This window comes from Sceloporus undulatus, chromosome 4, assembly GCF_019175285.1.
Source record: "Sceloporus undulatus isolate JIND9_A2432 ecotype Alabama chromosome 4, SceUnd_v1.1, whole genome shotgun sequence".
NCBI classification, from domain to species: Eukaryota; Metazoa; Chordata; class Lepidosauria; order Squamata; family Phrynosomatidae; genus Sceloporus; species Sceloporus undulatus.
In genome coordinates, this window is record NC_056525.1 from 233,691,794 (window position 1) to 233,719,334 (window position 27,541).

General features: G+C 40.2%; 1 protein-coding gene across 2 annotated transcripts in view; it reads right to left on the minus strand.

The window, feature by feature from the left end:
• Positions 1-19,055: 19,055 nt before the first annotated feature.
• HAS2 (hyaluronan synthase 2) overlaps positions 19,056-27,541 on the minus strand; it is a 49,129-nt gene continuing 40,643 nt past the window's right edge. For both annotated transcript variants that reach the window (XM_042461572.1, XM_042461571.1), the window contains exons 3-4: positions 21,713-21,814; positions 19,056-20,582 (exon numbers count right to left, since the gene is read on the minus strand). In XM_042461572.1, coding sequence (XP_042317506.1) covers positions 19,653-20,582; positions 21,713-21,814 — 1,032 coding nt within the window. In that variant the 3' untranslated portion in view covers positions 19,056-19,652. The remainder of the gene's footprint in view (positions 20,583-21,712; positions 21,815-27,541) is intronic.

Genomic DNA, 27,541 nt, shown 5'->3' on the forward strand with positions numbered 1-27,541 from the left:
CTCCTTGTAACAAAAGAATGAAAGAATATTAGACCTATAGAAAGAAGTGAGTGAATCATTTTGTACAGAAGGTCTTGGCTTTTTCCTACCACTAGATAATTTAGAGAGCCCTGGTGGCACAGTGGTTAAATGCTGGTACTGCAGCCATAATGTTGTAAATTTAATCCTAGAGGAGGGCTCCAAGGTCCACTCAGCCTTCCGTCCTTTCATAGGTCAGTAAAATGAATACCAAGCTTGCTGGGGGCAACTGGCTTATGCATTGTAAACTGCTTAGGGGGTGCTAGTTCACTGATAAGCAATACAGAAATGTACTTGCTATTGCTATTTACAACAGAAACAGTCTGGAGATGTGTTGTTCTTCCTATGCAATGTGAGTTCTCTTAATGATGCTACCGGTTCATTACTGTGTGTATGTATGTGTGTATGTATTTCTGTTGCAAGCTATGGAACAGGGAAATTCATAATTGTAAGATGTTTTAAATAGCTATGCACAAGTATTGATTTTTGTTAACTGATGAAAAATTAATAATTATTTCTTAGAAAAGAGGAATGAAATAAGATTCCCCGGGGACAACTTATGAAGAAACAAGGGAGAAAGTTGTGGTGACGAGTACAGGGTGAGGTGGCCTTTGAATGCCTATAGTTGCATGTGTATTTTTCTTTGTGACTTTGTTGGAAAGTTGAATGCTCCTCTGTTGGAGACCCTTGGTTTGAGGCCACTTTTAAGCCAGTGTTATGATGCTTCAGGTCCTGGCATCTTAAGAAGAAGCCACTTATGCGTAAGCAATAAAAATGAAAAGAAGACAGAGGAGGATACCAGTCTTCATACATTTTCCATGTGCTAACTTATGCATCAAGTTTTACAATGTGCTAGCAGGTTGGTTTCAAACTATGACAACCCTATGAATGACATGCTTTCCAAGAGATCCTGTTATTAACAGCCCTGTCCAAGCCTTGCAGACTTAGAGCCATGGATTCATATATTGAGACAATTAATTTGTAATGCAATCTCCCTATTTTTCTTCTGCCTTAAACTGTTCCCAGCATTATTTCTTTTGCCATAATTAACGTTTTCTCGGTGTACTGATAAAAATGTATAAATAATTGTTAGAATATAATATCAAATTTAGTACATCTCAACCATGGTGGCGAAGACTGTGACTAGGTGATCTGTGTATAGGCCCATTCTGCTGGCCAAGCACTAACTCATGATGGGCAACTTCAAGTCCCATGTTCTCCCAGCTTTCTATTGTCATTTATATTTAAATTGGACTTGGACTGCATAGCCTGTCCTACAGGAACATGACTTCAAATTGAGTTTCTGTCCTCTGACAACCCTTCAAATGGATTGTTCTGTGGTAAGCAGACACGTTGGGTGGCATCCTGTTAGTAGCCTACACAGGTGTAAGTTAACTTTATGGCTGTGGTCCCCCAATCAGTGTCTGAAATCATAAGGGTGACAAGGCATTTTTTGGTCACTGTGGAGGTCAATATTTCATTCCTCCCTCTACAGTGACCAAAGGAACCTGCCCTGGACCTAATACAGAACCACTGAAGCACTCTCCACAACCATTCTGTTCCTAGTGGAGTATGGGGTGGATTTCAGAAGCATTTGGCTATGCCCCCAAAAATGATTATATGATTCCTAAGAGCTTGAGGGCTTTGGTATATATCTCAGCAGATGATGTGATCACTTCACATCTAGTTACAGGCACATAGTCAGCCACTTCTGCATCCCTGAGTGGTCATGATGGACTTCCAGTGACTCTACAGTAGATCTGAAGAGCATTAAATGGCTCAAGCTAGCCTATTCTCTGTGCAGAACTATTATACTATGCTGAGCCATGCAGGATTTGCTACCCTTACACTAAGGTGTTAATGTGACTCTGCTGAGAACTGAACTCTTACATTTAGTGTAACAACTGGAAGAGCAGCTCGTCAAGTATTTAAATACAGAGTTGGCCAAGTTGTGGAACTGATAGTCCAACTGGCTACAGTTCCATAGGCTAATGGCCTGACTCCCCTCTGTATCACTACTTCCTTCTTGTGTAGCAGGGATCCTGTTGGAAAGCTGCTCCTAACTAGAAGCTTCCTTCCATATTGATGTCATTACAGATTTTATTTTGCCATTTCTCTTAACACTGTCAGAGGAAAAGAAGCCAAATTGAGAGACTTTCAGAACATCCCAGCTGCTTGCTGAGACAAATGATTAATGCTGTCTTCCCCGGATGTTTGATTAATCATTGTAACTTTAAACTATCTTGAGAATAATTCCAACATGGATTCTTCATATTGCTAATAACACCAAGAATCTGCTAAAACTTCCCATTATGAAACCCAATCTGTGTCTGCAATCAGAAGGGTGACAAGGCAGCATCCCCTTTGGATGTTGTGAGTGGACTGCATGGATCAGGCAGGGTTTTGAAGGAAAACAAAGGGTTAGAGAAAGCCACATGGGGGAAGACATCCTTCCTATGCCAAGTCAGGAAACTGGAAGCAAATGTAGCTATATAATATACTGTTTTTAAAATACAGACAGGAGTCACACAGCAGAACTGCTGCTGAAAAAGGGGAAAGGTGTGCAATCAGATTGTTTTTGTGATAAATCCAAGGAAAATAAGCTACAGTGGAAATCTTGTGGATTTTTTTTAAAGAGAGATGTCTACATTCGCATGGGATTAAAGTGTAGATCCAGCAGCTGCAATGGCTGTGTCTAAGAGAATCAGCATGTCCCTAAATAGCAAAGGAAGAAACAACTGCAAGCAGGTGTTTGAAAGAGAAATTTTAACTGGCCAGACTGCAATCTTACTGTTCACCTTTTGGACAATAAGCATTCATGTGTCCCATTAACCTTGATATATCCTGCAGCTCATTGAAATCATGCAGCTAAGAACACACACTTCTCTCCTTTTAAGAAAGGAAAGCTATCCATTTATTTCAGCCAACATGATCCTGAGTTTTCAGTAAGGACTTACTAGGGACATGCCTGTTTCACTTTCTCTACTATTCATAGTTCTTAAGTATACGTTTGTACCATCTCAAAAGATGTGGGATTTTTTAGAAAGTCTTCATGAAAATAGTTTTTTGTGGGTTTTTCGGGCTATGAAAAATTAGGCATGTAATTGTACATAGTTAGTTTCTGTATATACAATTTACCTTAATGTATGCATTTTGTATGTATCACTGAGTTGCGCGTACAATTTTACACACACACTCACACATACATACATCTTTTTGTATGCAGTTCACCTCCTAATATAAGTATTTTTGTACAAACATTTACCAGCTATCGAATTTTGTATTGTAAAATTTGGAGAAGTTCAGATAGTGATACTAGTAATTGCATGCTCATGTGTATCGGTATGGAAAGTGCAAATTAGGGTGATTCATTAAAATACTGTTGCAAATTCACTAAATGAATTTATCCATTATCATGAGACTTTATACACTGGAGATGTAGGTTTTTGCATACTTTGTTCCCAAATGCCAGATAAAAAAAACTTCAAAAGGTTTTTGCTTGGTGGGAAAAATGTCAAGCACTCTTGCACATTTTTGATTTTAAAAAATTAATTTTTTGCAAAGTTTTGCACAGAACACTGTGCATTTCTTTTTGCAAAAATTGGATTTACTTTTGTGTTGACTCACAAATCAACATTTGATTCACTGCATCTCCTCTAGTTGGAGTTAACCAGTGGGATCCAGATCTTATCTACTTAATTATGTTGACTCCAGTTTTGCACAAAAGCATGCCATTGGGTTCCTAAACTCCCCTTATTATCTCCAGCATAGAAACATGTGCATCTGCTTTTATATATGAAATGTTGGATGTATACACAGCTCCTCTGTTCCCAGTACTCAACAGGGTTTGGTTTTCAAAATGTTTCTGCACTGTTGCAAAAACTCTCCAGAGCCTAAGCAGACCCCGGGGATAGTTCAATGAGTAGTGCTTTTTTCAGAGCTGATGTAGTATAGTATTTAAGTAAATCTCCACTTAGCCATGGAAATCTATTGTGTGATCTTGGGCAAGTCAGCTTCTCTCAACCTCACAGAAAGATATTGGAAACCCCAGTGGTGTCATCAGGGGAGTGGAGGGGGTACGGACCACAATAAGTTTCAACCCATAGGTGGGGTGGTATACCAAGTGGGACTGGGATGGCTGCTGGAAGAAAGAGTATTGTGTCTCTTTTTCAAGTGCCAAGTGGCCATGTGAGACACCAAACAGCCCTTCTGGAACTATAGTACTGCCCCCACAGCAGCAGCACTGCTGGAGGGGAGCAGTGCTTTTCATCTGGGATCTGGCATGGATGCTCCCCTGAGCAACTGTGCTAGATGCTAAGCAGCTATCTGAAAGCTGCAGCACTGCCTTCCTCAGCAGCAGGGCCAGTTACAGTTAAAGATTCATAACCTAGAGTTACAAAGCTGTAGTTGTTGCTAACTGTCATCAAGTAATTTGACTTACAGTGGTCATATGAATGGGAGGCCTCCAAGGCATCAAAATGTCTTGCAAACTCAGGGCTGTGGCTTCCTTGACTGAGTCTATCCATCTTCAATGCAGTCTTTCTCTTTCCCTATTTCTATTAGAGGCAGGACTCCTGTCACAAGTCTTTGTTGCAGCCTTGCTTGCTGGTGGGAGGTGGAATTCTCATCCTCTTTGTGTCCTAATTGGAAGTGAACAGACCTCCTTAACTGGATCCAACTGCTGGCTAATAAGCTGGGGAGTGTGAGACCAGGAGATTTTACTTAGACGGGTTACAGACCGCCGAAATGCGGTGGTCTGCTGCCGCTGCTGGTTGCTGCATCCGGGAACTGCAGCAGCCAAACAGCACGGTTCCCGGACGCAGCAAAGAAGGAGTGCGAAAATTGCGCTCCTTCTTCTTCCCTGGAAGAGACGCTGCGAGGCGCTAGTCGCGCACTCGCGGCATCACTTCCGGGGTGTGACGTGCGTCCAGTACGTCAATATGGCAACAGCCGTGTGGAACGGCCGCCGCCATTTGTTACGGACTCTGTCCGTAATAGGAGTAGGGGCATCTGGAAGAGATGCCCCTTTTTCAAAATGGGACGTCCTAAGGACATCTCTTATGGCAGTGTGTAGCGCCTTAGTTATTTTAGGGCTAGAACACACAGGCCAAAATAAAGCTGTTTTGGGTGAATTTGGAGGTATGCTGTTTAAATTATGCATGCGTCCTAAGACGCCGGAAGCCATGCCAAAGGCATGCTCCAGTTCTGAGCACTGGAGCGCAGCTTTGGCGCAGCTTCTGGCCTCTTAAGATGTGTGTGTCATTTAAACAGCATACCTCCATAGTGACCTGAAGCAGCTTTAATTTGGCATGTCCGTTCAGGCCCTTACTTACATATATGTAACTAAGCAGTCAATTTAGAATATTTGCACCCCTTGTCCATTGCCTGTTTTACAAGTACAATGTGCTTGCCAACAATAGGCCAGAGGACAATTCTTGCATGGTGTTCAATAAGTTGCATGAGTGAGTTACTGCCTTCTGAGGCTTACCACTCAAGCCTTACTTCTTCTGCGTCTGATTTCTCCTCTATAGTCTTGAGTGTCTTGTGCAATTCCATATGTTCAGATCCACTGTCAAGAATGCGAATGTCAGCATAAATCCCCCAAATTCAGACCTATCCCTGTCTAATTAAAGGCTTGCTTCTGTCAATCCTTGATTGCCCTCTGTATTCTATTTTCTTGATCAAAGGTTGCCTTATGCTCATGTATTTTTTTCCTTACTCAGATGGGTAATTCTAGAACCACTCTAGAACTGGAAAGAAACTGTAAACAAGATCAGCCTTTGCAGGCTGAAGTCATAGTGCCATGGTGGCAAAGACATTGAACTGGGGTGTGTGTGTGCAGTGTTTGCTTTATGGTTCATTTAGGGACATGTCAGTAGTTAAAAGAAGATAAATACAGCAGCTTTGGCTACAGGTTGTAGTTGGACTCCACCAGCAGAGGTTGTGCCTACGGTAGTATAATGTTTACTGCGTTTTCTAATCAACTGAACCAACCACATGTTTTTTCAAAAAGTTAGTTGTACAAAAGCAGTACAACATCTCTCTCTTTCTCTCTGACACACACACATACACATACACCATTCCTGTGAAATGAAGGGCAAATGTTCTCATGACATCACTAAATGATGCATTTGTTTGTATTTCCAGTAAGGTTTTCTCCAGCTTTCCTGTACCTCTGGACAAGCAAATATTGGCATGTTATTCTCAGAGAGATGTTTCTAAAACACTGACAGACGGCTGTTAGAAAAGGAGCTATAATTTTCCTGTGCCTGGAGCCACACCATAAAAAAGGAAAGAGGGAAAAAAGTGTTAGCGAGCCGTGGCCATACAAGGGCCTAATTGTTTTGACAGTTTGCTAGGGGAGGTTCTTTTGACTTTTCACATTGCTCGCCCACAGGTATGTCTTAGGAAAACTAACTTTGCTTCTCTTGATTGGAAATAGTTTGCAATAGCTGAAGGCTGGGCATCATGTTGCTGTAGCACTGTTGGACTTCATGTTGGTTTAGTGAAGGGAGTGTTCTGAAGGCCATGGGGAGAAGAGAAGAGCTATGTGTGCCTTCCATTTCCTGAAACAGAAGAACACAGCCTTGCGTAAAGGAACAGCTGTTGTCACTGAAGGCTAGCAAAGATGAATCTGTCAGAGTCTTAGACCCAGGAATTCATGGTTTGAATACAGGGCTGAACATAACAAACTTTCTAGTGATTGGTGGGTGCTCAGCCCTTGAAGGCATCTTCGAGCACAGAATATGGGTATGTAACATCAGACCCTACAATTTGCAAGCCACTTGAATCCTTGGGAATGGACAGATCTGCAGTAAATATGAGGAAACTGGGGGCTTGTCTATACAATTGAAAAACTTCTCATTCCAAGTGAACAGAATGTGATCCGGCCACATGTGATTCACAGGAGTTTGAGCTTTTTGGAAGGGGGTGCAAAGAACTCCTTAAACTCTGCAAAAAAAAAGCCTTCACCGTTTTTACCAGAGTATCCATAGAAATCAGCAGAAATGCATACCATTGCATGTGTGGCTTTGCATGGATTTGAATGGCTGTATTTTTTCCAGCAGAAGGAGGGTGAATAGATGCAAATAGAGGCAAATTTGACAGAAAAGTGAAGATGATTAACCGTCGATGGAAATGTGTGAAAATCCACAACAATGTGCATAATACACTTACATATAGACTAGCCCTGGGCCTACTTTGCACTATACAACTATAGCAATATGATTCTAATCTAATTGACATGTCATCATCCTATGGAATCCTGGTGTTTGTAGTTTGGTGAGGCACTAGAGCTCTTTGGATGAGAATTCTAAACATCCTTTCCTAAATTGCAAATCCCAGAATTCCATAGGATGTTGCCATGGCTGGCCTAGTAGAATTGTAGTATTATAGTCATGTACTATAATAGACCATCCCCACCTTCTGACTTTACTTTTTTCAATAGAGCACTACAAGCTCTCTTGAACTTTATAACAACCACAAAATTAATAGTTACATTCCTAAGCTTCGGCCTAGGACTCTCCAGAATTTTTTGACTACTTCCCATCTTTCTTGACCACTGACTCTGCTGGTTGGAGCTGCTGAAAGTTGTACTCCAATGGTTTGTTGAGACACACATGTCAAACTCCACTGAATCACAGAGAAGGTGAGGGAAATTAAGCACTGATTTTAATTATGGTAATGTCAACTGAGCAATTATGACATTTCAAGGGTAGAATAGTTGCAAGTGAAAAACAACCCAGAAATGCTTGTAATTATTGTGTCGAATGAAAGTGAGCATGTCAGTTTTTAAAACAAGGTAGCATTAGAATCAAAAGAAATAGGTGTCACTTGTCTTTCCACCCTGAAGTGTTAGCATTCAAAAGAGTTGACACAATGAGTTATGCACTTTAACTTTCATACAAAGTAGCAACAATCATTTGCATGGCCAAACATTTGACTTCTGTTTTTCCAGGTATTAAAGGAATGCCAAAGAAAGACATGTCATCTGAGCTCATGAAAATCAGACAAATAAGCATAAACCAGGTAAGTGCATAGTTGGTTTATTCCTCCATAAGATTTATTTAAATAATATTTTTAACAAGGAAAGTTATATAAAATTATACAGAATACAGGTCTTCTCAATATACGAATGTTTCATTTTATATGTAGGATAAACATGGTATTTCCATCTTTCCATGCGGGAGTCAGTTCTGTTACCTTCATTATTACTTCCTCTATCTTTTCTTTGTAAGATTTAATTTTGGTGCTCATTTCCTCTTAAGGGTAAAATTAATAAAATTTTGAATAATACATCATCTATTTCTCTCCTTCTTTCTATATACTTATCTGTGTATAATGGATGTGGATGTTTGTGTGTGTGTGTGTGTGTGTGTGTAACCTGCTAATTTTATTAGTCCTCAAAACATGCTTCTGATAGTTATCTCCATCGTTCACTAGTACATTATTAACCAGATATTTAAAAAGCTTGTTTAAATGATATATGGAGAGTTATGATTTTTAATGGTATATTTTTCTTGTTGTTCTGTATTTTCCCAATATGTTTTTGTGAAGTTTTTTTTTTAACTACCTTGATGTACCTTGGGAGATAAAGGCAAGTGATAAATATTTTAATCAATAAACAATTCTGCTTTAATTTTGTAACAAAACCATAATAAAAGGGGCGAAATCAGTAGGTATATGTATGTTAGGGTTGTCTAAGTGAAAACCGAAGAGGACTCTTGTACCTTTAATGGCTTTGTAGAAAAGGAGACTTCAGCAGGTGTTGCTTGTTACCTGGCTGTGTGATAGGCAAACAGGGATGACAAACCTGTACAACTTGCTCTGAAAATTGTGTAGCTTTTAGCACAGAAACCAAAAACTGGACACTGCACAAGATTAAAACCAGCAAAGACAGCAGCTTCAGTCAGACTGAGTCTCTTTTCCTGCTGCATAACATTTGGTTTCTGCAAAATTCAAACTGGCAGAGGTGTGGACGCAGAGCAAAACATAAGTTTTCTTAATCCACATTAAGGGAGTATACCTCGGATCTCATGCGAACGAGCTGGATTTTCTGGTCTGTTTGCACCAGACCCATGTTTGGGCCATGCATAATCCAAACTTCCTACCAAGAGAAAGGTACTCTGGGGGGGGGGCAGTTTATTTGGCTCATGCAAACAGGGCCTAAGTCCTTCAATGAACTGCAAAGCCTAGAATTCTGTAAGAGAGAGCACTGGTAGGAGAAGTGGTATCAAGCTACTATAGGGTGCAGTGTGAATAAACTAAAATTAGTTATTTACAGCACCTTGGGATATTTTTCTACTTGTGAGAAATTAAGGGTGTGTGTGTGTGTTTTGTGGGTGTGTGTGTGTGTGTGTGTGTGTGTGTTGGTCTATCCTTATATGTGGTTGAAATAAACTAAATGTGTCAAAGGCAGCCAGTGATAATTGTGGTCAGAATTTGAATTCTTTCATAGTTTCAGATGTGAAACTTCCCTTTAAATTAACTTCTATGTGGGCACCTCTCTTTTTTACAAGACTTCTATTGAAAGGCTTATCTTCCTTTTTCTCTCCCTCACTGCACTGCCTGGATAGTTTGTAAGTAGTCTATTGTCAGAATAATTCATTGCCCCTGGGGGAATCTGAGTTCACAAGCAGAAGCCTTCTGTGGTTCAACAGGGGTCAGCCACATCAAAGAAGGGCAGAGATGCCTTCAAACTTAGGGGTGGGAATGGTTGTAGTCACCAGCTCTTGAAGTTTCCCCATTTTCTTTTTCAGTCCAGAGGAGGAAATCTACTTGAAGATGGAAATCTGTTAAAAGAGGAGGAAGGGGGGGCAGGGAGGAAGATAAAGGAGCAAGTGTGCAAGACAGTATGTGTCCGGCTATCTGGAAAGTCAAGCAGATAATTTAGGGTTTGAGATATAGACAGCATCATACATGTATATATAGTTGGATGTATAGAGTAACATGAACACAACTTCAAAAGCTGGTTTTAAAAACTAATTAGCACTGTATCCATACTACATAATAAGAGCAGTTTGGCTCCATCCTAGGGCATCATGGGATTTGTTGTTTGCTGAAGGACTTAGCAGTCTCTAGTGCAGTGGTTCTCAACCTTTGGTCCTCCAGGTGGTTTGGACATCAACTGCCAGAAGCCACAGCCAACAGTGTCAAGGTTTTGTAGGAGTGGAGATTCAAAATATTTGAAGAGCCAAACTTTGAGGACCATGGCAGTAGGCCACTTCCCTGAACTAGAGTTGCCAAGGTTTGAACTGAGAATCTTTTGATCTCTGTGTCGTTCTTTTTTGTGCTGAGCCACTATCCTGCAAAACAGCGATGGGGAATGTATTGTCCTCTAGATATTGTCAGACATCAACTCCCATCATCCTTGCATACACAAAGCACTGGAATCTTTTGACAAGCTGTGGTACTGACATCATTTGTCTTCTTCCTTACATTCTTCTATCCCCACTGAGTTTTGCTGCAGTTTACCCAGTACTAGGTAGGGAAGAGGGCTTTGTTATGTGCTATCTATGTTCTAATCTTAAATATTTTGAAGTGCCTTAGTCTTGAATGGGAAATTAAAAGTTTTTGTTGTTGTATGTGCCATCAAGCTTTTCCTGACTTATGGTGACTCTAACATTAAACTATCATGGGATTTTATTGGCAAGATTTGTTCAGAAGAGGTTTGCCCTTCCCTTTCTCTGAGGCTGAGAGAGAATGTGACTTGCCCAAGGTCATCCAGTGGGTTTTTGTCCCTGAGTGGGGATTTGAACACTAGTCTCCTGAAGTCCTAGTCCAACACTCAAACCACTGCCCTACCCTGGCTCTCAATTAAGATGGTGTGTGTTTGTGTGTACTTTCAAGTTGCCTTTTTGCATATGGTGACCCCATGAATTTAATAGGGTTTTCTTAGGCAATGAATGCTCAGAGGTGATTTTGTCTGTTCTTACCAATGGTACTCATTGGTGCTGTCCCATCCAAGTACTAACCAGAGCTGACCCCTCTTAGTTTCCAAGATCAGACAGGATCTGGTGCCTTAAGGATATTTAGGCTTATTTAATTACAATGTTACCCTTCTGCAATAATTAAAGCCTAATTAAGTTATGCTGCAATTACAACTTGCAAAAGAATAATTTTATTCTTTTTGTGGTGTGCAACTAACACTCAGCAATCTAACTGTGTTTTTCATTAGCTGTAGTTTCTTCAAGCCCAGCCCTATATAAAGAGCATTGCAGTAGACCAATTAGGAAGTTACCAGTGCATGAACTGCTACAGCTAGTTTGTTAAACTCATAATTATGGAAGGGCTGAATATTTTTAAAATGCTCAAAAAAATGTTCAAAAAACATATTTCTCCTGGTCAAGAAACTCTGACGAGAAGAATCCTGCACTGCTGAGAATCTTTGCACATAGAGACTTGGCATGGCATTTTGTGTACAGATTAAATGTGTGAATTTTATGCAGATTAGTCTCCAACTACGAATAGTCTTCAAAAGCTGCAAAAATTTCAAGGACTTTCTTGCAGTGAGAATAAAAATGCTCAAATTACTCACTGCCTCTTTCAAGAAGAACATCCATGATGAATTATATACCTACTCATCATTCCTTGCCATCCACCTCAGATGGTTGTGTTTGTGTAATGGAATGATTATCCAAGCTATACTAATGATTACACAAGTCAGTGTACTGCCATTTAAAATTCTATTTGAAGTCTTCACAATACCGTATGAAAGTTAGTGTTGTTTTTTTAAAACTATTTAAAACACACACATTCACACCCTATAATAACACGATAACCCCAGAATAAGGCACATGGCTGTATACAACTGAAATAATTAAGGCTACTTAAAACTCTGTTTTAATATATGGTGCTTAATTGTGATTAACCATGGACTAGTTTAAATCCTGTTTATTTAACCAGCATGATTTCATCAGAGAAAATCCAGGTGTAAGTGGAACAGCATTGGTATAATAAATCCTTTTCTGTCAAAAGATGTTTCTGGTCTCTATGCACAGTTTTACCATGCCTAGAGGTTTGCCGAATATGTAGGAACAGGCTTAAGGCCTTCTGGAAAAGATTATTTGCACTAATGATGTGCTCTCAAACTTGTTAATCCAGATGATCTGCTTGTGCAAGCAATGTAGTGGACAAGGCAAGGAGGGGGCTTACATGTGATTACAGTTAGAGTATAGGGGGAAAATGGATTACGGCTCCCAGAATACCTCTATGGTAGGAGGATGATTTTGAAAGTTATAGTCCAAAAGATAAATTTGCTGATGTCTGAGTTCAGCTCCTTTTCCAAGATCAGCCAGGGGGAGAGTTTCTCCTTTGCCCTCTCACAGACACTTTTCTGTGTAGCAGTCACCATATTGATCGAACCCATATTGAGGGGTTTTGTGACAGACATCAGATTCTGCTTGGTAATCTGTTAACCACATCCTAGTGGTGGTGATGGGGAGCTCTGTCGAATCTAAAGTGAAAAACTGAAGCCATATGGATGCCAGTTTGTGATATTAAAAATAACTGGCCATCTGGAGAAATCAAAGGGTGTAATCATGTGTGAGTAGCTAGAGAACAGCATCTAGTAGTGTTGCCAGTATCATCTCAGAATTTAAGAATTCAGTGACAAAACCTGACTCACAAAACTACAATTCGGGATTCTAGGATTCAGTAGGATGTAGCCATGGCAGTTAAAGTGGTGTTAAACTGCATGATTTCTATATTGTAGATGCATGTTATAGGTGGCTAGTGTCACAAGGGATGGTCCCTGGTTATGATACATGAAATATTAACTAGTTTTTCAGAGTATGTCATTCAAATTGTGACAATAAAATAAAATAAAACGGTCTAGCAAAAAAGAATACACACTTTTGAAGGCAGTGCTCTCACCTGTCTCTATGTAGCCAATAAAGTAGGGGTTATGTAGGGATTGTGAATATGGAACAGTCACAAGTGTGTGACTCAGTCTAGGTTGTATGTTCGTAACTGCTATAAATGATTCTTTCCATAACGACCATATAAAAGACAGATGGGCATATTTTGTTACTTAGCTGTACTGAACTTTGATTGCCAGATGTTGTTAGGTGATGATGGTGAGAGTGATCATGATGATGATGATGATGAGTCCTGCATTTAAAACATCTTTATCAAATTAAAACACTCTGTTTTTCATGGCTTCTTTTACACAATTCTGATTTGTATGTTCTGCTGAAGTTCCCGCCTCCTCTTGGAAAGGGTAGAGGGTTTGCAACAAACACACACAGGCTTATAAATGATAGCAGATTGGAACCATTTTGGCAGCCAATGAATGATCTCCTATTAAGATCGACTGGGTAAAAGAGATGTTCTCTTTTTCAAGGCCCTTTTGCATCAGCCTGAACTGCAGCTAAATTAAGGCACACACTGAAAACGGGGCTGAAAGAACTTTTTCTCTCCCATCTCTATTACATCCATTGAGCTCAAAATACACAGGGCCACAAGTATACAATAATTTTGACCCTGTTTGAGACATATGAAAGTAGCTTACCGTGTCATACCACCTAGCCCAATATTGTGTCCTGTGATATGCAGAATTGGAATGTAACCAAGTGCACACAGCTAGTTGTGCTACTAGTTATTTGTAACTAATTCTTCTTCTCCACAAGCTATACAGGGTTACAATGGCCTACATTATGATTATAACTTTGAGTATAACCTCTGTGTTTTAGTTATTACAGTTTGGCCTCATATATTTGCTGTAGAAGATGAATATTATATGGTTCAAGTGCTGACACTTATTGCTATCTCAAGTTTGCTGTTGGTGGTGGCAGGCTGGCTGGGGAATTCTGAGAGTTGTAGTTCAATTATTCCAAAATTTTCACCACATTCCTTGTTTGTTGTGAAACACCAAACTTAAGTGATCTTGCTTAAAATCTCAGCTTCAGTCACTGGCAGTACAGATAAAAATGTTTAAAAAAATTAAATCTGCTAAATCTGTTTGTAATATATTATTGTTTAATATAGTTTTAGATTAATTATTATATAGTTTTAAACTGTTTAATTTGTTTTAATTATATTTTTGTGCAGCTCTGAGATCGTTTATATACAGTGAAGTATAAATATTTGAAGGAGGAGGAACTACTGTTACTACTGGCCCTAGTAGTAGTAGTAGTAGTAGTGTGCCTCAGGGCTAGGAAAGATGAAATCTTGGACACCGGATGCCAAACTAAAGTTAGAACATGCTAGACTATGGGGCTCGACAAATGGGCACTCCGGAAGCAGGCCCTGGCAACCAAACGCCACAGCCTGCACATGGAGCAAAGCCCCCAAAACGGGCTTCTTTTTGCACTGTAGAAGGGGCACCAGAATTGCTGCAGCACAGCATTATGATGCCCGTTGTGCAGCGCTGTCTGGGCACTACACATGAGGGACTTCAATGTGGCACGCTCCGCATAAACAGATGCACGCCAAGGTGGCGCCCAGGCAGAGGAAGAAAGGCTTTGAGCATGTGAACACTCAGCCCTTCTTCACCCCTAGTTATGCAGTCAGGCCAGTGCTGGTCTATTCTGACTCAAACAAACAAACAGCTTCATTTATATACTGCTTCATACTGAACTAACAGTGTCTAAGCAGTTTACAACTGTAAGCTAATTGCCCCCAACAATTAGTTTAATTCTTATCCATACACTGCAGCCTTATCAGATCTGGAAAGAACACAAACTGTTCACAGTTGTATCAAAAATATTTTATTTATTAAAGTAACAATTGTACTAAACAACCTATACTTGAAATGCATTGAATAATTGCTAAAATAAATATAGGCAATTAATTCAATCTTTGATAGAGTGAGTTTTATTTAACATTTGAACGGTGTTACCCCAAAGCTTTAATTTATACAATATAAATAGTTAAAAAGGCAAAGTCAAGTTTCTTTTTTCCCATTTGTGTCCTTTGCTCGTTTTTGTTCTTATTATTTTTTAATACTGATTCACCGGGTCACCAAAAAGGCTCAATCTCCACTCCCACTCATCCCAATTGTGAGCATACATTAAGGCAAATTTGCAAGCAAATGTGTTCATCAAACAAGTGGAAGGTAGTATATGTGTTACACATTCCACAGCAGAAGAAATGTCTAATTCATATCTGCATTATATGGAAGACAAAGATTTTGTCACAGTGTTATTTCCATGCAGAGATCCCAAAAATATGGATTAGGATCTTGCTGCCATCCTTTCACTTCTTTGTAAATATTCATGGGGATTAATAATATATCATTTTGTACATGCAGGAATTGGGACCCAGCTTTTCCTTTTTCAAAACTAGATTTTTATTTGCAGCCAGGGGGAAAGGGGGGGGAAGAGTGGTATGTATAAATAAATTGATAATCTGTCTACCAAACTGTATCAGTGAGAGGTGGAGACAAGGGAAGTTTCTATAACACAAGATTGAATTTAATGGGATTTGTTTCTGAGTAGACACATACAGGGTTGTCCCAAAAGTCAGTTACACGTCAACTTCATTTAAAAGAATGGGACAAGATAGCCATGCTTAACTTTCATCCTACCAAAATCAATAGGACTCGTGTTAATCATGACTTCCCTGTCCTATTAATTTTGGTAGGATTAAAGTTTTAGTTTAGCAGACAGCCTACTGAGGTTACAATAGCATAAGTCCAACTTTGGCTATCACAACCAACTATTTGTCATTGCAGAAGTTGGAATTCTTTATTGACTGCACAATGACCAGAGTTTCCCCTAAACCCCACCTTTTAAGTGATGCATTTCCATGTTACCAGAGAACAGGAAGATGAGCATGGATGTATCCAGCTATAGGAAAATATCTGGAGACATGCATATTGATCCACTGATCTCAAACAGCATTGAAATGACAATGAGGGGACTGTGGGGTGGAACAGATGGGCATGAAAGAGCAGCCCAGGTCCGCCCTGGCCAGAAATGGGTCAGGACCCCACTGTCTGCATGGCCTATTCCTAAGGCAGGCCATGAACACAGGGGCTGACCTGCATTGCCAGGAGTCAGACTATCCCGGCTCCTTTTTGCATTGGTTCTTAGGACTGGAGCACGGTTTCAGCATGGCTTCTGGCCGCTTTGGAGATGTGCATCATTTAAACACAATGCCTTCAAAGTGGCCACAAGCTGCTCCATTTGGCCCGTCTGTTTGGGCTCTGGATGACTTAAAGGATGGGGTTTGCGGGGGTATCACCAGGAGATGTAGCCAGACATACATCTCTTGATGCATGATCCCAGCCAATGTTTGGATTTGCCACCAGTAAACCATTTGGGAAGCTAAGGAATTTCCCTTAGTCTCTACCTTCTCATACTTCTTGACCCTTGTTTTTGCTTACGACAGGCTATTTCACTGGATTAACGTCATTCAGTTTGACCAGTCAGGCAGCTTAGTTCCAGTTTGGAGCATTCAAAAACATGTTATTTTCAGCAAAACATTAGTTCAACACAAACAAGATGTAATTTACTTCTCAATATTCTCTTTCCAGATTTCTATTAACAATATTAACAGATGCTTCCTTGGAGGATTCACTCATCTGCAACCCAGAAATCTAGGAATTTGAGGTGGCTTATTGCTTTCTGGCTCAAAAACACACAGAACAATTCCTATCAGCCAACTAAGCATTTGGAAAGATGGACAAATCCCTTGCAAGAACAAAACTTATATGAGGCAAGTGGTTCTGAACCAGACCTTTATGTTGCCACAGGAGTAATGGTAAGTAGCCTTCCTGATCTTTCAGTCCTTCACTGGTGCAAGGCTTTATTATGCACAAATAGGATTCTTTTCCATCTAAAGAGCATTCACCATTCACTTCTATGAAGCTGTTCTATAAATTGAAATAAATGGGGAATTCATCTATAGTGATGTGGGGGAATGTGAAATAATAATGATAATAATAATAAAGGTTGGATCCAGACTTAGAACTGATCCAGTGGAATCAACAGAATGTGAACTAGCCATGTCTAATGCAAGTTGCATTGATGTAAAGTGCTCTGTTCTTAAGCAGCACTAAGTTTGACTCCAGTCTAAAATTGTGCCTATGAGTTTGTGTTCTTCTCTTCATTAACTACACTAAACAGAATTAAGGCTTCCAGTTCAGATATGCATTACAGATGAATTTGGAACTTCATTTTAGAAAATAAGATGGTAAATTGAAGTGATAGAATGCTAGACTGTATAACTGAGGAGTGGAATGTCATTTTAAATGCTCCCAATTAAAAAAAAAACCTCCCTGACATTTTTTTTAAAAAAGAATTAATGTTATTAAACAGTGCATCACTGAAAATCGCATGCTATGGGAAAGAAATCATGTAATCCTCCAGATGACATTGGATTACATCTCCTAGCATGCTTCATCATTGGCTATTCTGGCTAGGGCTGCTGAGTCTTGCAGTCCACCACCATCTGGAGGATTGGATGATACTCACCACTGTGCTAAAACTTTGAGCCTATGGAAGTTAATATATACAAGGTCCTTTTGACATAAGGGATTTTTAAAAAAAAAATCACACCTGTATTCTGAGGTGAGAATAGACAACCTATTCTGCAGGCTGGTATCTAACCAGGCCTGAGCAGTAACCCTGAAGCTGAAATCCTTCACCACATGAAAACTGTCCAAATTGCTCCAGATGCTCTTAGGATTTCACTATAGTTTGCAAGAGATTCTTTCACACTACACAATTATAGCATGATGATTCCACTTCAACTTCTATGACAACATCTTATGGAATTTTTGGATATTATTATTGTTGTTGCTGTTGTTATTGAGTATTTTGACTTCTCAGTCAGAGAGCTCTAGCACCTCGCCAAAATGCAAACCCCAGGATTGCATAGAGGGCCGCCATGGTAATTAAAGCAGAATCATAGCACTATTTTTGTATAGTGTGAAATGACTATAAAATGAAAAGCAAGAGATTCACTCTATAGGAACACTGTTCAAGTAATAGGGAAGGGGTGAGTGAATAAGAAAAGTGATCAATACAGGAGGATTTCACAAAATGTAGGAAACACTGCATTGGTCGTCAGATCCTTTAGAGTTATTAAGGAATATTTTTAATCCCAAAATGTGCACCATCTGATAGAAGTTATATTCCCTCTTACAAATTTTCTGGGGGGAAACGATTGCACATATCTATCCCTTTGGCCTTCATGGGCTCAATCCCCCAGGAAGCTTTTTTGCACATTTTTGGACACTCACATTAAAATTTGGAGAAGTGGAAACCCAAGTGTTCAAATGAGCCCCAGGCTCACTCAGCAGCAACAGAATGATGATAGTCTGTTAGCAATAGCTATAGCATTTACATTTCTATACTGCTTAAGAGTGAACTCAGCACTCTTTAACCGTTTTACATTATGTAAGTCAATTGCCCCCAACAAGCTGGGTACTCATTTTACTGACCTACGAAAGGATGGAAGGCTGAGTCAACTTTGGAAGCCTTGTGGCTGCAGTACCAGCATTTAACCAGTGTGCCGCCTGGGCTCCTATTTGGAGAAATATGAGAAAACTATGAAGTAGGGTAGGGAGTGTGATATCCTAGCAGAGGGCACATCAGTCAGAGCAGGTGCAAAAGCATTGTGCACTGCAATGTTTTGTTGTAGGACTCACTCATATTCCCATTCATTTCAGTGGCAGCCTATGCAGAAGAACTTCCTGGAAGACTGGGCTCGTGTTTGCATACAAAAATTTTGTCTCCAAAAACCAACAGCGAGCTTGGCATTTTCATAACAAATGAAATTCAAAAGCACATCTTTAAATACTTTCACAGATATAGTCATTCATCAGTTTAAATGTACTGTATAGAGAGACGTTTTATTCTTTCCATTGTGAGAGAAAAAAAGCCAGCATCCATTTTCACATTTTGGGCAGGGTTGTTTGTTTTGTTTTGTTTTGAAGGAGGAATTATTCAAAGCTTGTTCAGAAAAAGAAAAGATGGCAAAAGTAGGGGTGGTGTGGTGTACTTTTTGGCAGAAATATAAAATATGAGATTTTGTTTTTGTAAAAAATGGTGTAAAAAGTAAACAAAGACAAATAATTGCAATTATATAAAAATACAACTTGGTCATCAAACCTTATAAAAATTGACTTTGGAATTACCAATTGGCAGTCTAACATACAGAGACACACAGAGTCACACACAGACGCACACAAACACAAAAAGACCTTCCTAGAAAAATCACAGAACAAGAAGAAGTTCATAAATTAGGTTGCAAGGGGTTGTCAGATCCTTTGCTTGTGTCTCCAAAACTCCCTTTCTTCCACTTCCGTCCACATCATGAGCATGACCAATGAGGTATATAGAGGACATTAACACTTTTGGGTGTACGCACAACAGAAGAAAGTGCATCATCAAAGACCACCCATAGGGATGGGTTGAATCTACATGATTTTGTTTCCCCCTCCCCCCTCCCCTAAAAGGCACATTCACTCTTTTTTTTCTTTTTCTTTTTGCTTTGGCATGGTCATGAATTTGTTCATGTTCGATTCCAAGCAGCAGTGATCTTTTTTCCCTTGATGATATCAAACTCAGTGCCACAAACACTAGAAAGTTCTTCCTCAGGCCATTTGAAACCTGATCGTGTCACTTGAAAAACTTCCCATGGGCAGCCAGTAAATATATATACGTAATAAAGACACAGTGGTCAAATTATACATCGAGCACCATGTCGTACTGCTGTTCTTTCTTCCGCCGGCCACATTTGGTAATGAGAACCAAGTACAAAGTCAAAAGCATCACCCAGTAGCAGGCATAAAGTATCGTACCAATAATCAGCACTGTCTGTTTTGATTCAGAAAATGGCTTTTTGGATTCCTTGTATATTGTGAAAATAACACCACCTAAAAGGATTGTAAACCAAATAGACACAGGTATGAGTCCAATGAAATTGACCACAATAGTTTTTCTCCCCGATGTGCCCCATCCTGCTTTGTTTATCGTGGCAATTGCGAACATCTTGGCTGGAAGTAAACTTGACATATACAACACTGAGTAAAGGGACATAAACACCATGACAATGTTTCCTCTAAGACAGCTGGCAAAGGAAGACTTGATAAGGCCCACAAGCTGAACTGTCAACAAGAAAAGGAGGATGTTCCATAGCTTCCCTCGGTAGAAAAGCTGAATGACGGTGGCAATGAGAAAAAATGGGAAGAACCCAGTGATGACAGCTTCATAGGTCATCCATAAATGATGCTTGTGGAACCACATTGCATTGTATAGCCACTCTCGGAAATAGGACTTACTCCAACGGGTCTGTTGGTTCAACCACCTGAGATATTCTATGGGCGTTTCTGTAAGGCACTTTGATCGAGCTGTGTATTTTGTTGCATAGCCGAGGCTCAGGACTCGGTTGGTGAGATGCCTATCATCTCCAAAGCTACACTGAGATCCCATGAATTCTTGATTGTACCAGTCTTCCACAAATTCATGGAGTAAGGAGTTTCTGTACATCCCCAAAGGTCCGCTGATGCACTGGACACAGCCAAAGTAGGACTGGCAGGCTCTTTCGATATTAAACGCCATCCAGTATCTAACACTGCTGAGGAAGGAGATCCACGAATCATATTTGTTCAAAATCTACAAGCAGCATAAATGGAAAGGAAGTTTGAAAATTAGCTCCAAAGAAAAAGAACATGAGATGTAAATGTTATTAAAAATAATGGTACCAATATTATTTTTAATAATTTGACTTCCTCCTCCTGCATCTTTTCATACATTTTGTTTTGGTTTCCATATATTTAATAGCAATATTAGACATATGTGTGAAGTTACTCATAAGTAGCAGTAGTTCTGAAATTATGCATCAAACTGCCCATATTACCGAGACTTACATGTTTTCTCTCTTACAAAGAGGTTTTCTGAGTGATTCATGCTCTAACACTGAGACTTGCAAATAAAGCCCATTCTTATATTCCAGTGATAAAATAAAATATGCTACATTCCAAATAGATACTTCAGCAAAAACACATGCTATGACAAGTAGGCAAATCACATGCTTTTTCAATACTGAGGGACTCTATTCTGACCCTATGTTTGGGTAAAACCTGGCATTGCTCGGTGGGCTTATCAAGAGTTCTTTAAAGAGATTATTAATAGAAGATAAGCATAGTGTAGTGGCTTGAATGTTGGACTATGACTCTGGAAACCAGGGTTTGAATCCCCACTCAGCCATGGAAACCCACTGTGTGACCTTGGGCAAGTGACACTCTCTCAGCCTCAGAGGAAAGCAAACAAATCTCTGAACAAATCTTGCCAAGAAAATCTCATGATAGCTTTGCCTTATGATCGCCATAATTTGAAAACAACTTGAAGGTACACAGCAACAAGGGGCTGAGAGTTTGTGGCTTAACCAAGGATGTGCAGTGGGTTTCCATGGCTGACCAGGGAATTGAACTATCATCTCCACAGTGGTAGTCCAATGCTGAAACCATACACGATCCACAAGTTAGGAGGGGAGACTGTATTTCCTTTTACTTTTTTTTTCCAGTTTGCACAATTTTATTCTTTTTGTGGTTCTCCTTTATTGTAAGATGCCCCAATCCTTATTTGTGGAAGCAGGGCAAATTAGAAATCCAGATAAATAAGTAAATAAAATGTACCATTTCTCTACACAGCAAAATTTTAATGGTGAAACTGAAGCATCCCTTAATTTAAGAAATATTATTTGATACACAGTCTGAATCACCATAGAAATTGTTTATATTCACCTGAACATCTCCCCCAACACCTCCAACCATTGGATCTTCTTCTAAAACCTTTACCATTTCCACCGATGAAGCTGGATCAAGCATTGTATCGGAATCACATACCTACCCGCAAGGAAGAAACAGCAGAGTTATGTGCTGAAATTGCTGAAAAGTATAACTACAAGCAGCTGGATATGACCTGCTGTTGATTTTTGAGATCTTTTATGAGTGGACTTCCTCTTGTGGAACCTAAGGTAGGCCTCATGTAGTCCTGCCTCATGTATTCCTTTTTTAGGCTACAGCAATGCTGACTAAAAATTTCAGCCTCACATTGCATTTGGTTCAATTTGCATTTGCTCCACAATGACCGCAAAGGAAAAAATAGGACAAAGAGAGAAAAACTGTGACCTCAGGCTGATTGTGACCTCAGGTTGGAGTCTACTGCAGGTACAACTGGTACCTGTTCTTCCTAATCTCAACTCTACAAGCAACTGATGGAGAAGCATCTGAACCACAATGTGGGGTTCCCCTACTTCACTGGCCAGGGAAGAGGAAGAATAGCAGTGCCAACCAATCATGATCTCAGCACACAGACCCAAATATTTGGCAAGTAAGTACATTTTACTGCTTACCAAATGCTCAGGGGCTGGTCTGTTGGGAGCATGGCTATTACTGGCTCTGAACATCAAGCAATATGGGATCTGGACTAGTCTTCAAGCCCCCAAGGATGGGACATCCCATAGAAACCCCATGCATGACAACTTTTGAATTTTGAGTGAAAGATTTCAAAATACACATATTTTGATAGTGTAAGATGCAAACCCACACTTTCAGAGTTCCATCAGTATCTCAATATCCTCCTTGAAATATTTATATTGCTACTTCTTTTCAAGCAACAAAGAATCCACCTCCTAGAAACAATTTTCTACCATAATTGAACCAAATAATTGTAATGTCATGTGCATGAAATAGCAGTCATTTATTTATCTATAATTTACTTATATGCCACTTTTTTCCTTGAATGGGACTCAAGGAAGCTTACAGAACAAAATGGTTAAAACCTGGCACAATTAAAATCATCACATACAAAAACACTACAAAATCACATTAAAACAGTATGAAATTATTTTAAAAACATATAAAAGTTAATAAATAAACATGCCATGTAGCTACCATGGTTGCAATACAAGGGTGGGCAACCCATGATATTCCAAATCTGCTGGGGATGCTTTGATTGTGAGTTCCTGCGTGGCAGGGGTTTAGACTGGATGGCCCTTGTGGTCTCTTCCAACTCTATAATTCTATAAATTCTATGTGGATGGACTGCAACCCCCATCATCCTCACATTAGGCTTTGCTAGCTAGGGCTGATGGGAACTGCATTCCAGCAATATGTGATGGGCCACAAGGTGCCTGAGCCTTTTATATTTTATTTATTTAATTTATTTAATTAACTAAGGAAATGTTTGTTCCCAGAATCAGATGTATTTATTTTTTTTCAACACAATTAATCAAAGTAGGTAGAAGTTAAGGAAAGTGGGGCACTGGGTGTACATATGGAAAGAAATATAACTTTGTGGTTGTTCGGTTCTCCTTCCACTTTACAAAAAGAACTCCAATGCATTTGGTGTGCCCCTAGTTCAAACGTTTTCTTCTATCCTAAGGAGGAGGGGAATGTGCCTACAGATGCATATAAAAATTGGCAGAGGATCTGGGAAGAAACCCAACAGTCTTTTATTACTCACAGAAGGTTTAACCATTCACAAGTGAGATCGCTTGAGTCCCAGAAGCTAATTATGCCATCCAGATTCTTTTGAACTTGTATTTCATGGAGCTCTGTGATAGAAAGCACTCATCCAAAACTGTTTCTCATAATCACTTACTCCTGTTTTGAGTATTTAATGTTGTTCTGTTTGTTATTATTATATGCTCATATTGTTTTAAAAGACTTGCTAACCTCACTTCTTGCATGTTTCAAATGTATTACAGGCATGGGCTTCCTTCTCCTTTGGAAAAGAAAAAGAAAAAACCCCACCACTATTGTAAATATGAGTCAAGTGTTAATGAGCAGCTGCAGTCTTGACAATAATCTACAGCTCCCCAAGGGACCCTACGCATATATGGAGTATAGCATAAGGGGAGGATATCTCATTTATGTAAGAGAAAATGTTTTCTGAATATTACCAAGGGTTGCCACCTTTTCAAAACATCCTTATAAAGTGGGCAGCTGCAGGTTGTCCAGGGTTACATCAATCCCATTTTTGGCCTCACTGCTAGACCTTTTGGGGGGGGGGGTCACACACCTCACTCTTCCGAAACTGGGAAAACATTTCAAAACAACCTTTTCTTTTAAAAGGCTACTGAAGGGTGCATCTCCACAATAGAAATAATGCAGTTTGACACCAGTTTCAGTGCTGTAGCTCCTGCCTATGGAAACTGGGGATTTGGAGTTTTACAAGGTCTTTAGCCTTCTCTGCCAAAGTGCTGATACCTCACAATACTATGAATCCCAGGATTCTGGGGGATGGAGCCATGGCAGTGAAAGTAGTGTCAAACTGCAATATTTCTATTGCAGATGCACCCTTAGACTTTCAAAAGGTTCAGAGAGGGAAGTTTTAATAGATCTGCAGCCTCTTCGAGTTTCAGGGACATGTGATTCTGCATTTGGGGGCTGAATAAAAATTGGTAATGGGGAGAGGGGGATTTAGAAGCAATGCAGGTGGCATTGAGGGCACTGGCAGGCTGAATGTGACCTAGAGACTGCAAAATTCACACCCCGATTTAACAGCTGATGTGATATATGAAGTAGAATGTTGAACCTGAACTGGGATTCAAGGCTCTGACAAGCCCAAAGTTCAGGAGATTATCTTGTGTGAAATACCCTCCAACATTTCACAGATGAAAAGCAGCATAACTTATGGCCAAACATCAGAGTGTGATCAAGATGACAAATGTTATAAGTGGGCTAGGAATGGCTACAGCAATTTGCTTTTGCCTACTGGGAAAGGCAAGATTCCACCCCCAATTCTTCTTTTACCTTGCTGAGCTGAGTGTAATTTTTGCACGTTGAATACAGTTTGCGGTACCTGAAGTAAGCTAAGGACAAAGAAGGTAAGCAGGAGGAGAAAAGAAAAACTGGCATATTTTAAAAGCTGCTGAAAAAGTGGGATGACAAGAGGATTAATCAGCACAGTCTCTAACAAATTGGGACAGTTGGATGGTATGGTGTGAGCAGTGGCAGTCACTAGGAGGTGACACCACTGTTCCTCTAACACCTACCTTTTGGCAGAAAGAGGCTGTGGCATTCACCTGTTTCCCTTTAAAATGCTTTAAAAGATGGTGAGAGGAGAAAGGAGAGGCCCCAGAATTTTTAAAAATTATAATTTAAATTTTTAAATTTAATTTTTTTAAAAATAATTTAAAAATCTTTTAAAATTTTCTTTAAAAACGTTTAACCAAATCTTCATTATGTATATGCAAATGCGTTTAGGTGTGTGTATGATATTGTAATCTGAAGGTATAATTTTAATTTTGCTAGTTGTTTATGTCACAACTATTAGCATTACATTCAGTGGTATATGCGAATTACAATTTACAAGTAACACTAATGCATTACTAAGGATTCTGTATGGTGTGAAATGGGAGGAGGTCAATGACAGGGTGACACAAACACTAGTGATGCCATTGGGTGTGAGCCTCTTGGTATAATCTACCTGGTAAGCTTGTTGTAAGGTTCAGAGGAAACACACAAAATGTCTACCCCCTCTTGCCTTTCCTGGAAGACAGTAGTACAGTGGGCCCTTGGAATCCACTGAGTATGGGTTCCAGGACACCCTGTGGATACCAGACTCTGTGGATATTCAAGCTTCATTATATACAATCTAAATAAAATGTTGTCCCTTACATAAAATGGTAAAGTCAAGGTTTGCTTTTTGGAATTTATAAAAAAAATTGGCTGTTGGATGTTTGTCATCGTCCCATTTCCAGGTATGATAGAAGGGATGCGGGTTCTAAGCAGAGATTGGATTGCCCTGTACTGGAGGATACGGCAGAAACAACCGGCGAAGGAGAACTACAATCCCCACAAGCCTCTGAAAAGGGACAAGCACTGGGTGAGGAAGGAAAGGAGGAACCTAAAGGGATGGAGGGAGAGTAAAAGGTAGGAGGGTGAGGCAGCCAGAGGAGGGAGGAGCGGAAGAGGAGTCAGCGAGGCAGTCAGGGAAAAGGAGAGAAGAGGAAGGGAAGGAAAAATAGCGGCATTGGCAAGGTGGGGCCAATGCTCAAGGGCTGGGAGCCAGGGGTGAAAGGGATTGAGGAATCCCCTTGAAGAAGGTTTCCTGTGACAGCACCTGAGAGCAGCTAGGGCTCCTAGTCCACCACCAAACAGGTGAGTCAGGTGGAGTTACTGGTCCAAAGGGCCATTCCGTTAGAATCTGGAAGGGAGGTGTTGGCCCGCAGATTCATTGACCAGTGAAGAAGAAAAGGAGTTATAAAGGGCAAGGAAACTCCATTAAAACTCCAGCGAGGCTAACTAGGAGTAAAGGGAGTTGGTGTGACAAAACACCTAGGAAGTTGTTGTTTGTTACCAATTAAAGTTTATCAGCATCCTTCGGTTGGGAGTAGGCTTGCCATATCCCGGTTTCTGGCAGGACATTCACAGTTTTTTAACCGTGTTGAATGTCCCATCCCGGGTTGGAGCCAGTCCCGGCTCCTGGCTCCCTCTTCTGCCTCCTCCATTGCTTTTATCACTGCTGCACTTTTAGAGTGACACCAGCAGCATGAAGCAAGGCCTAGTTGCCTTGCTAGGCCTTGCTGGGCCCAAAGAGGGGCTAGGGGCAGAGCCTCCAATGCTGGTGGCAAGGCTTCCTGCAGCGGCAGCGGAACTGCACAGGGCTTGAGCCAGCCTCCTCCAGCGGCAGCAGAGCCACGTGGGGCTTAACCAACAGACTAAGCCCCAGAGAAGGAGGCCTTGCCACGGGAAGAAGGAGACGGTCGCTGGGCCCCAACTGGCTGGGCCCCAAGAAAATAGAGGGAGGCCACTGTAGCTTAGTCTCACAGGTAAGATCTCTATATCTTTATTCTACTTCCTGAGTATTTTATTATGTTTGTTGTTGTGTGCCTTCTGTCTAGGAAGAAAGTTTTCTGTAAATAAGGATTTATAATAATTTTTTTAAAAAATTATTAATATTTCTTGTTTTTAGCTGGTTGTGTCCTCCATTTTCCTTACATGTCCTACATTTTGTGCGAAATCTGTCCTACATTTGCCCTATCTTTTTTTACATTTTGTCCTGGTTTCGTGGTAGCAAATTATGGCAACCCTAGTTGGGAGTCTCTTGCCTTGTTTGTCATGGATGCCGCTAAGAAGCCCAGTGCTGGGGGGACACCTTCCGGCCCAGCCACATCAGGTGCTGATGATTTGCATGTTGACAGTGTCCCAGCTTCATTTCCTGCAGTTTCCAAGTAGGCCTACTAAAGAACTTCCTCTAAAACTCTGGATAGTCACACCCAGTCAGTGTAAACAGTCCTGAGCTGGATGGATAAATTTTTCCACTATGTTGAAAGGAAAGTAAAGGAGGAGGCATGCTAGAAGTGTATAACTTTACATTCAATTAGTTTATTGGTAGTTGTGCAACACCAGCCCATTAGTGAATTGTGATGCTGTACAACAATAAAATGTGCAACATTGTGCAACCATGCACAGTGCACATCAATGGGCAAACATGGGCATCAATGTTTGTCCTTGAACATGTACATCAATGTGCAAAAGAGTGTGTATATACATACTGTATATGTACAGGCATATAAAAGAGTACCATGTGCACAACATCACTTCCACAAAATTGAGTTGAAT